At 32.9% G+C, this 12,207-nt stretch overlaps 2 protein-coding genes across 2 annotated transcripts in view; both read right to left on the bottom strand.

The window, feature by feature from the left end:
* Positions 1–2,058: 2,058 nt before the first annotated feature.
* Positions 2,059–11,974, bottom strand: LOC111718121 (homeobox protein cut-like 1). Its single transcript, XM_023493628.1, has 13 exons — positions 11,910–11,974; positions 11,387–11,533; positions 11,044–11,144; positions 10,498–10,617; positions 9,646–9,766; positions 7,536–7,812; positions 7,298–7,414; positions 7,027–7,120; positions 6,120–6,212; positions 4,855–4,902; positions 4,302–4,382; positions 3,375–3,517; positions 2,059–2,865 (listed from the first exon to the last, which is right to left on the bottom strand). Exons 1-13 carry the CDS (start codon positions 11,972–11,974, stop codon positions 2,179–2,181), a joined length of 2,094 nt encoding a protein of 697 aa, XP_023349396.1. The 3' UTR covers positions 2,059–2,178.
* Positions 9,111–12,207, bottom strand: part of LOC111718120 (uncharacterized) — a 22,312-nt gene continuing 19,215 nt past the window's right edge. Inside the window, exon 10 of the mRNA XM_023493627.1 lies at positions 9,111–9,171. The gene's annotated coding sequence lies outside the window, so the exon portion shown is untranslated. The remainder of the gene's footprint in view (positions 9,172–12,207) is intronic.

Genomic DNA, 12,207 nt, shown 5'->3' with positions numbered 1-12,207 from the left:
ACAAACTGGGACCGGAAAGATTGACCCAGCTCGGAAATTTAAATGTACTACGGCTGCCCGTGTATATATATCTGATTAATAATATCCCTTGTTACTAAACCCAACTCCGATTTCCTGGTAATATTAGAAAATTAAAATTAGAATTTGAAAAATCTATGTAACCTTATATCAATCCATCTATCTATCTATCTATCTATCTATCTATCTATCTATCTATCTATCTATCTATCTATCTATCTATCTATCTATCTATCTATCTTTCTATCTATCTATCTATCTATCTATCTATCTATCTATCTATCTATCTATCTATCTATCTATCTATATATCTATCTATCTATCTATCTATCTATATATCTATCTATCTATCTATCTATCTATATATCTATCTATCTATCCATCTATTTGAAGTATGGTGGGGAATATGATCAGGGTCTGTGTACTCTACACTCTAAATTAAAACTTGAATTTCACAGAATTTAATGTAATTAATTAACTACTCCTCGGATAATCAAAAGTTTTGATTTCAGAACAAAATTGTAACGTTGTAACACCTAATTGTAACGTTGTAACAACTAATTTTAACGATGTAACAGCTAATTGTAACGTTGTAACAACTAATTGTAACGTTGTAACAGCTAATTGTAACGTTGTAACAACTAATTGTAACGTTGTAACACCTAAATGAAACGTTGTGGCAGCTAATTGTAACGTTGTAGCAGCTAATTGTAATGTTGTAACAGCTAATTTTAACGTTGTAACAACTAATTGTAACGTTGTAATACCTAATTGAAACGTTGTAACACCTAATTATAATCTCAGAATCAAATAAAAAAAAGATGATTCTAGTTTGATGAAAATTTATTTTTTCTAGCGGGAAAAGGCTTTTCTTAAAGATTTGTACAACAACATTTAAGATAAACGCTCAGATTAACACAACCAATCAATCAACCAATCAATCAATCAATTCCGAAATAAGTAAGAAAAAAGTAACACTGGTTGATTAATTGATTGATTGATGACAGCTTAATGATAGAAAATCTTATCAATTAATTGAAAAAATCAATTATTCAATTGAAATCAATTAGAGATTGTTAACCAATCAAAAACAATCACGATCCACGATCCAACTAACAGAGATCCATGAAAACAAGTTAAAGCTTTGGATAAATAATAACAATTCAGGAAATCAAACATAACTAATCAAGCCGAAGAGCAATTCTAATCAATCTAATTGATTAATTATAATTGATCTGATAAACAAATTTAATTTTTAACTTTTTAATCATTGGCTTTTAATTCAAGCATCAGGCATAAAAAATAACTCTAAAATTTAAGCAAAATGGTATTTGATCAAATTGATTAAATTGATCGAGCCTGATCAATGCTCGATAAGAAAAAACACAGGTCTTGGCACCGGTTGTATAATACACGAAAAAAAAATAACAAGTTTTTACTATAAATAGAAATTTTTTGACCAATTACAATTGAGGGTCAGTATAAGGGGTCAGTTTGAGTCTTTAATTTGAGACCAACACACACATAATAAGTGTCCACTTGGTGGAGCTACGAATTACAATATACAATAAGCTAAATATTTATATAGTACAGGGTGTCCTAAACAGATTGGCAAAAAATGTTCAATTGTTGTTTAATTTGAGCTTAAGCTGTAGTTTCATGTTGTAATAAAAAAGAAAAAACTATTGCAGTTTCGAAATAAAACATTCTTGCATGTCACCCTGTAGTTGATGCACAGCCAGGTGAGAAGAAATATTGGGTCAATACTAAAGGGTGTTTCGTAAATAACACATAGATGTGTTCAAAAAAAGAGAGAATTGATCACTTTCACGGCTAAATATTTAACACTGATGCTGATATTACACTGTTTGTATTGTATCTAATTTGATCAATTTCTGAGAGCTCTGATCAAATTGACTTGATCAGTTTGAATTGATTTGATCAGATTGAATTGATTTGATCAGATTGAATTAATTACATAATTAGAGATTGTTAGCTGCTAATGAACCCGAGATTGCTGGGTTGTTCCTTGGCACTAATTCTTGGTTTGATTCCTGGGGGATTGTTGACTCCAAGTTATCCTATAATCTAGACTAAATCTAATTAGACCGGTTACACACTGGGATTCATAAACACAGTTTATCTTGATTAATTGATTTCTCAATGCTCAGAGGTTCGTCTTTGCTCGGCATTATTGAATACCGCGGCATTGACTACGCACACACCATTTATCGTCCTTGTGTCCTTCTCTCCGTCGTCCCAGTTCTCTCGTCTTTCCTCCCACGTGTCCGGACGATCAGCTCTATCATCGTCCTCGCCCCAACCTGGATTTAACCATTGGGGAGCCAGAGGTTTTCTTCTTGATCGTCCAACCTGCTTGGTGTTTTCTTCAGATACTGTATCAAGATCGTCCTGATGATCGTCCTCGGCAATATCTTCGGCGATATCTTCTTCATCGCGTTTAAAACTGAGATCTAGTCCGCTCTCCCTCATGCGCTTCATACCATCATCTGGACTATTGGCGTATCCAGGATTGCTGTAGATATCAGAAAGGTCGGAGGGAGACGATTTCCCGGAATATGACTCGTCATAGGTTCGTTTCCTTTTCCGGGTTTCCTCTTGCAGCTTCTTAATGGCCATTAGTTTATCAATACTGGTTGGATCATTTAACCACATCTGCATTCTTACATAGGGTTCCCGTCCTTTAATACTAAGCATATGCCAAGGTTTAGGTTTAGACAAGAGTTCGCTCACTGATCCCTGGGATAGACCAAGAACAGCTTCACCAAACAGTTTCTGCCCGGTATTGTTGGCGAGTAGGGTCTCCTTTATCTTGTTGGTCACATTCTAAATATATTATTGTTAAAGGGACTGTATACACTCTAAATATATTTTTGTTAAAGGAACTGTATACATTTTAAATACATTATTGTTTTTAAGTTGAAAATCGGGCATGTATCGTTTCTTTGAATTATAGTTAGCATATTGCAATAATACTGTTTTTTTACAATTCTACTCTTTAAAATTTCAAAAATATTTAAAAACATGACTTTCAAAATTACGCATGAACTTTGCATATTTGTTTATTATACCAAAAAAGGGGGCTTTGTACATAACCTCTAGCTCTGGTTAATTCAGTTTTTTAAGGATTATTGATAAAATTGTAGAAAGAGAAGACGACTGTTAGACTAAAGTTAAGATTTTGAACATGAAAAAAAAACATTTTTATGTTGGTGGTAGAACTAATTGCATTGTACAAATATAGAACACAAATAAGATTGATTAAATCTCGTCTTCTTATTCTAAAATGTTATGGGTCACACTTTATCTAATAAAAATGTTGTATTTGTTCTCACCAAGGTATCCAACTCCTGAGTAAGAGCTGCGAGCTCGTATAGGTTAGGAGTAAGGTGTGGTAGATTGGGTACAAGGTGGCGCTGCTGTAAGCTGACCAGCATACTTCGGTCCATGCCAGGTAGCAAACCAGGGGGTAAACGACCTACACAAGATAGATAGATAGATAGATAGATAAATAGATAGATAGATAGATAGATAGATAGATAGATAGATAGATAGATAGATAGATATATTTGACTAGATATTTTAATAAATAACAATTACAGCCAGGACCTCTCTATCTTTTGCTGTTTAGAATGAGAGGCCCTTTTGCAGAGATAAAATTAAACAAAATGAAACAAAAACAATTTAGAACTAAAGGAAAGCAAAGAGAAATGGAGGAGATAGAAAATATAATGTTATTTTAATGTTATATATTGTTTCTAAAAATTGAAATATTACAACATTGCTTGTGATTTCAAAGTTATCTAAACCAGCTTTACGTTCAGGCACCTTTGCTAATTAAGAATTTTTGAAACTAATTGGATTATGCCCATTGTAGGACAGGACCCCAGAAAATGGTTAAGTTCAAATAGATTATCAAGAACAATAGGTGGCAACAGAGAAATGGATCAATTATACATGACGTCACAAGTGTCAAATATAACAAGGAAAACGAAATTTTCTCACATCAGTTGACAGGTTTTCCAAAATTAAATAAAAAGTGTAAAAACACAAAATAAATAACACATAAAATTGCACTTATTTTAATGTAATATAAGCACTTTATTCAAAATTATCACTATTAATAATAACACACAAACTGAATTGACACTTGTGACGTCAGAATACAACTGTACTGCGAGTGTACAAATTCTACGTTGCCATCTATTGTACTAGAAACTATTTGGTTAAGTTTTTTCATAATTTGAAAATAAATTGTTTACCTGGATTTGGAATGAGAGCTGGTAGATCGGGAATACCTCGGAACTGAGGATGGGAGGTTGTCAGCTTTCCAGACATCGGAGCTAAACAACAAGAATATTAACATCTAACATCAAGAATTAGTGATTTTTTGTCTACAAGGATTAGAATGCGAAGATCTACAAGAGAGGAACAGAAAGCTCCGCTCTATTTTCAAATTTTGTTAAAATTTAAATTTAAAAGAAAGGTTTTCTTATTTTACAAAATGTGGTTGAATTACTCCATGTTTATGCTTGCTCCCCATGGCAGAAAAATGAAAAAAAAGTATTTTACACTTTTCCTTCAGGCCTAACGATTTTTTGACTGTACAAATATTGACCCACAAAAATAAATTTCAACATATTTTGCACAACTTCCCCTCCATTCAAAAAACTTTTCTTAACAAAAAAATTTAGGAAATGTAAAAAAGTTTTGCAATGAAATGGCAACACAGGGTGCAGCCTCCCCCCCCCCCTCCCACGGGGTAACGGATAGGCCAGAAGGAATAGGGTTAATTTAATATCTTTATATAAATACCTAAACTTTCTGTAGAGTTGAAAAGCTGCCATGGAGGCATTGCTATATCTAGAGTAAGAAAACCGAAATAAGAATCAAGAAATGAACAATTTTCACAAAATTTATAAAAAAATCCATAAATTTTGTTATAAATACCTAAAGTTTCATGATGTATGTTTAAAAGGTGCCATGGAGGCATTGCTATAACTAAAGTAGGTACACCCTTTTATTTCAAAATCTAACAAGTAATGTAATCAAAATTTGAGGCAAATTGGTGAAGGGTTCATGAGATGTTCATGAGGGGTTCATGAGGGGCTCATGAGGGGTTAATGAGAGGTTCATGAGGGGTTCATGAGGGGTTTATGTGGGTTTCATAGGAGGTTCATGAGGGGTTCATGAAAGGTTCATTTAGTGTGTAATGGGGGCGGGGGGTTTTCAGACAAATGACCCATCCCTTTACAGTTCTTTTAACTTTTTGCTTATCCAGTTTTTTCAATACACAGCTATCTTGTGTCATACATGTATGAAATTCGTATTAAAATAGTATGTACTCCAATAGTATGTACTAGTACTCCAATAGTATGTACTCCAATAGCTAGCATCCAAGGTATGAAAAAGTAAACATTGTTTTAACTAAAATTAAAGATTGTAAAGAAGAAAATAAAAGATAATATGAAGAATCAAAAATAAGGGAGAAAATGAAAAAAAATGAAAGAGAAATAGAAGATAAAATGAGGGAGTGAATAGAAGATAAATGAGGGAGTGAATAGAAGATAAATGTGGGAGTGAATAGAATATAAAATGAGGGAGTGAATAGAAGATAGGACTTTTTTACTCTACAGAGGTTTGGTCCATCACCATCACTGAATTTTAAATTAATAGAAGATAAATGAGGGAGTGAATAGAAGATAAAATGANCCCCCTTCTCCAAGGCCAACTCAAATCTAGACCTTAAAGGGACTATTGGCGTATTTTAAAAGTAACCCTCCATTTATAAAGTGGAATCCTAATTCATAACGGCACCCTTTAAACCATTTTCAAAGAAAATTAAGGAAGATTTCATTGTTTTTCTTTCTTAAAAAGTGTGGAATTCTCACAAATTCCTTCACTGTCTTTGCTGCATTTCTCTACAAGTCAATTTTACAGGGCAAAAGCAATTGAAAATAATGATTTGTTGACCAGACAAAATCGACAGTTTTTTCACTTTGTAAATCGGATATTACACTCTTTAAATAGATAGTTCCTTAAATATCTTCCATAGTCCCCTTTTTTTAAAATGTGCTTACTTGGTGCTCCTGAGTATGGTCCAGTTCTGAGTAGTTTATCTGGTAAGATCTTGTATTGACTAGCAACCAGTTTATGAATAGCTGTGTCGTCATCTAACAACAATCAAGATAAATAAAAATAATTATAGATAGATAGATAGATAGATAAATAGATAGATAGATGTATTGACTAGCAACCAGTTTATGAATAGCTGTGTCGTCATCTAACAAAAATCAAGATAAATAAACATAATTATAGATAGAGAGATAGATAGATAAATAGATAGATAGCTAGATAGCTAGATAGCTAGATAGTTAGATAGATATATATATATAGATGAATAGATGGATATATTGCTATATAGCTAGATATATATATATATATATATATATACATAATTTTATTTATATATATATATTATAGATAGATAGATAGATAGATAGATACATGTTACCACCATACTATTTCTATTGGTTCAGAATAAACAACAAACACATTAATGAACCCTGATTGGATCAGGCGCTATAGTGGACTCGGCATACAGGAGTGGTAAATCGATATCCACAATGTAAATCTTTATATTGTAATGAATAGAAGTGTAAACTTAATCTACAAAACTTTGACAAAAAACAACTGAATCATATTTCTGTCACCTGCAGAGAACTAATCCATATACTACAAAGATAGGGATAAGTGCTTTCTGAAGAGATTGACCAATCAAAAGTTTCGACCTCTGGGACCGGATTTAAAAAAATTGAGCCAGATCTAAAGGCAGTTCAACCAATTATCATGAATCGGGGATTTAGGATTTCTCCATGCCAAAACCGCTCTACAGAACTACAGATACGTTTTTGAATCGACGGTAAGTAGTTCAACAACCTAGCTCAAATTCATAAATTCGGTCCTGGATATTTTGCTTGAACTTACCTAGAAACAGTTTCATTCTGATAAACGGTTCTCGTCCTTTCTGGGTCAGCATATGCCAGGGCTTAGGTCGCGCTAGAAGATCTGATACGCTTCCCTGGAATATTTATATTTTAACTGTAGAATTTCAGCCTTTCAGGGAAAGACCATGAAGTTGAATTTCAAAAATAGGGTTTGTGAACTGACAAGAGTCTAATAAACAAAAAGTCTTTTAAAATTCGTTGACAATTCCTTTTAAATATTTTTACCTGGGACAGCCCTAAAATATTTTTACCTGGGACAGCCCTAAAACGGCCTCCCCGAAGAGTCTCTGGCTGATAGAATACTGGGATAAGATTTCTTTGATGCGCCGCACAACATCGTCAGTGTTCAAGTGAGAGAACATATCAAACTAAACAAAATACCATTTTAAAAAATCTTTAAAACCTGCATACGGGATGGTAAAGTGGACTATTAATTATAACCCCGACTGGCAGGTACATAAAGTATCTATAAAGTACCTGAGTATTTACCTGCTGCTGAGTTATCGGTGGTAAAACAGCTTTCAAGGGTCTCTGTCCAAAGTTAGGCGAAGGAAGGGGTTGGGAGACAAGAGAGTTAGTGATACTCGCCATACGTTGCAGAGGACTATCTACTGAGAATCCAGGGGGGAACAACTGCTGTTGGTTGACCTGGAGCTGGGGTCGGATACCCAGGAGACCCTGATCTAGTTTAGCGTGAAGAAGGGAGAAGGGATGAACAGGTTTCTCATCCTTCTCCTGGTTTTCTTTTTCTTCCCGTAAACTTTCCCTTTTAAAAAAAAATTTATAAAAAATGAAAGAATTTATTCAATGAAAAAAGGCGACGTATTTGGTAAACAATAACAAATATTGTAAACAAAGCCTTGGCCTGAGCAATCATAGTTTACTAATTGTTGTTTGTTTACAATCGATATAATTCGAATTGTGTACACTGTACACTGTATTACACACTGTACACTGTATTGTACATTGTACACTGTAGTGTACACGTTACAATGTATTGTACACCGTAAACTGTATTGTGCAATGTACACTGCACTGTATTGTACACTGTAAACTGTATTGTACACTGTACACTGTATTGTACACTGTACACTGTATTGTACACTGTACACTGTACTGTACACTGTACACTGTATTGTACACAGTATTTTACACTGTACATTGTACACTGTATTGTACACCGTATTATACACTGTATTGTACACTGTACACTATATTGTACACGGTACACTGTACACTTAAAACATTAACTAGATGAAATAATGAAAGAACGAAAAGTGCGCTAAAACACTATAAACAAGATGGGGAAAATTTGAGAATTGAGGTAGGCTTAAGCCAGGATATGGTGATATTAGCAATAAAATACCCCCCTTTCGCAAATTTGCAAATTTTTTTGCAGATTATAAAAGTAGAGCACAAGAGCTTTCTAATGATGTATCATTTTTCATATTTGGACATAAAACATGGGATTTAGAGGGGGGGGTCAAATTGACCCCCCCCCAGCGTATCCTGGTTTTCAAGTACCCCAGCGGGGATAGGGTTAATAGATCGTTTTATAGACTAGATTTGCACACATGCGTGAATACCCTTTAAACGAGAATAAATAGGCAAATTTATTGATAGAAACAGATAGATAGATAAATAAATACATAAAAACAGATAGAAACAGATAGATAGATAAAAACAGATAAATAGATAGAAACAGATAGATAGAAACAGAGAAAGTGTTTGGAGAAAAACCGAGAGATAGAAAATACAAGATGGATATAAACAGAGAGATAGAAAATAAAAGATGGATATAAACAGAGAGATAGAAAATAAAAGATGGATATAAACAGAGAGATAGAAAATAACAGAGAAATTTATTGATAGAAACAGAGAAATATGTTGATACAAAGAGATAAATAAATAGAAACAGAGAAATGTGTTGATAAAAACAGACAAATAGATAGAAACAGAGAAATTTTATTGATAGAAACTAATAGATGGATATTAACAGAGAAATTTATTAATAGAAATAGAAAAGTCCATTTATGTAAACCTAGACATTTTTTGATAGAAATTTTACCTTCTTGAGTCAGCTAGAGTATCTATTGGTTGCCCAGCAAACTTTTCCATGTTATACCTAGATAGATAAATATATAGATAGATAGATAGATAGAAAGATAGACGTATAGACAGATAGACAGATAGATAGACCCCCCTCCCCAGTTCTCCCCATGTTTAATATAAGTTTGTATTGTGTGTGCTGTATCGTTTAAACGGATTAGGTGTAAATACGATTCCAGTTTATTGTCTATAGACGGTAGACCAAAACTTTTAGATAAATATCAAACAACGTTGAACATAACCTGACATCATAAAGTGAAACCTATTAAATTGTGAAATAGAATGACGACCTTCAGTACTGTTGTGTCTATTAGATGTCATTATAAAGCATTTTAGAATGAATACAAAAATATTTGGCTATTTTTTTAATTACAATCTGATACCTTATGCATTCAAAAATTATTTTTCAATCTTAGGCGATAGGGCGAAAATAAATACAGTGGAGGATGGGGGGGGGGGACCTAGCCCCCCACCTCTTCTACTTTAATACCTTTCTGCCTCTGCTGCCTCTGCTTTCATCTCTTGAGTTCTATTTCTCTGTAGTTCTGCTTGGTAGAAGGATAACGCCATCTTTAGTTCTTCAGGGGCGGGAAGTCCAGGTAAAAGTAATCCTGAGATAAAAGAATTTATTAATTGTATGATTGATTGATAAAATAATTTAATGATTTAACAATTTAATGATCGATTGATTTAATGATTCTTTCATTGATTCATTCATTGATTGTAATATTTAAAAAATTGACAGTATTTGATATAATTTTAGTCCAGTTAGAAATAAAATGCAAGAAGTTATCAATTGAATGATTTGTTGATTCATGGATTGATTCCTTCATTCGTTCATTGATTGGTTCATTTATGGCATTATTTATATTGAACAATATTTGGAATTATTATAGTCCAATAAGCACTTACATACAAGAAGTTATTAATTAATTGAATGATTGATTAATTGATTGGTACATTGATGGCATTACGTATAATGTATCCTGAAATACAGGGATTCAAAGATTGATTTAATAAACTGAAAGATTGACATAATGATTGACTGACTTATAACTTGACTGATTGATATAAACATTAATGATTAATCAATTTATTGATTTTTTCATTGATTCATTGATTAATGCATTTGATTAATACAGGGTACATTCCAGTTTATTATATGTACCGGGCCGAATTTCAATTAGCTAGGGTAAGCAGTACAGTACACATACAGACTTTATAAGGCAAAACGGTACTGTACGAGGCCAAATGAAATTTTTGGAAATCCCAAAGGAAAGAGTCATTTTTTATTGATGGAGGGGGTAGGGTGCTGCAGCCAGAAGAACTTCATAATATATACCTGCATGTACGTTAGGATGATCCATGTGTGGAAAGATTGGTTTGTGAATCTGGTCCGAGGAGGATTTATTGACCTCGCTGAGAATTTTATTAATTCTATCCTCAGATCTGTCCTCAACTTCTAGACAAACAAGTGATTAACAAAGGCCAGGATCCTCGCCAAGTAAAGGGAGTGTTTGAGAGAAAAAAATCTTTGTAAATGTTCATTGTTTTGTCGTAATTAGTTAACATTCCCTTTTTTGTAAATGTTTATTGTTTTGTCGTAATAAGCGAACAATCCCTTTAATCTTTGTAAATGTTTATTGCTTCTTCGTAATTAGTAATCAATTCTTTTAATATTTGTAAAAGTTCATTGTTTTGTCGTAATTAGTAATCAATTCCTTTAATCTTTGTAAATGTTCATTGCTTTGTCGTAATTAGTAATCAATTCCTTTAAAGTATTGTTTTGACATAATCAAAAACATTCTCTTAAATTTTTTTGAAAATATTCAAATTGTTTAGTCAAAATTAGTAAACATTCACTTAATTTTTTGTTGTAAATATTCACCTTGTTTTGAAGATGCAGATCTTAGGAGTTCTCCTTTTCTTGGGATCAGAGTTTTAAGAAGGAGAATTGCTTGGTCATCCCAAACCCAAGCATGCATCTTTCTAAAATACAATTTTAAATAAATCAAGATACAAATTTGAGAATTTGCTTTTCATTTTGGGGTAATCTTTGTGAATTGCAAAACCTTTTTTGAATTTTTTTTAAAATTCTATTTTCTGGAGAATTTTCAGAATTCGGAAACTTGGGGCGAAAATTTTTTATTTTGAGCGTCTATCAGTCAAGGTCGCCCCGAAAAATGTGGAACCGATCGTTTTAACACCAATTATATAAAAAGAGACTCTACCTGTATGAGTCTCTTCCCTTCTCTGTCAGTTTATCCCAAGATTTAGGTTTAGAGAGAAGTTCACTAACAGTTCCCTGGGATAGTCCCAGCACATATTTTGCAAACAGTCGCTGTCCAATGTTGTGCACAGATAACATTTCACGAACCCTAAAAAGAACTCAATCAATCGTATTATCCGGAATCAGTTAAAATATTAAAAAAAGCCCCCATCAAACAAAATTTGTTGACATGTGTTTACGTTTATANCCCCCCCCATGATCACATTTAAGAATGTAGTTTGTACTCATATAACGTATGTATACATGTGTATAACTACATATATACTAACCCCCCCCCTGGAATGCATATAAAAACACAGGAGGGATAAATACAAAATTATCTTTAGACATATTCCTAAACTGGGTCTGCTACACCCAAAATTTGTCTCATTAGGGAAAATTGATTATGACTGAAAAAAGTCACAAAAAAATGAATACCGGGAAAAAAGAAAAATTATCATCCCTGTCCATAAAACTTTATATACCCGGTAGATTCAAAGAATTTTCCCCACCCTTCTTCGATAAATCTTTTATCGTCGAAAATGTTCATTTTTTTCAATGGACACCACTTACAGGGTTTTGGATAGGGGTCATAAAATCCTCCAATATTTCAAACTGTACACAGAACAGATTGGGGAGTATTAAATTGCGCGCATAAACTAATATTAACAACATTTTTTATTTTATTTCTGTGTTTTTTCATGTTTAACATGAGTTTTAACTGATATTTCAAATTCAAAAGAATCAATTAAGAACAGCTTTTCACAAAGAAAGATAAAAGTA

This window comes from Eurytemora carolleeae, unplaced genomic scaffold (assembly GCF_000591075.1).
Source record: "Eurytemora carolleeae unplaced genomic scaffold, Eaff_2.0 scaffold1721, whole genome shotgun sequence".
Classification (NCBI taxonomy): Eukaryota; Metazoa; Arthropoda; class Copepoda; order Calanoida; family Temoridae; genus Eurytemora; species Eurytemora carolleeae.
The sequence above is the reverse complement of the archived record's forward strand: the minus strand, read 5'-3'. Positions and strand labels throughout refer to the sequence as shown.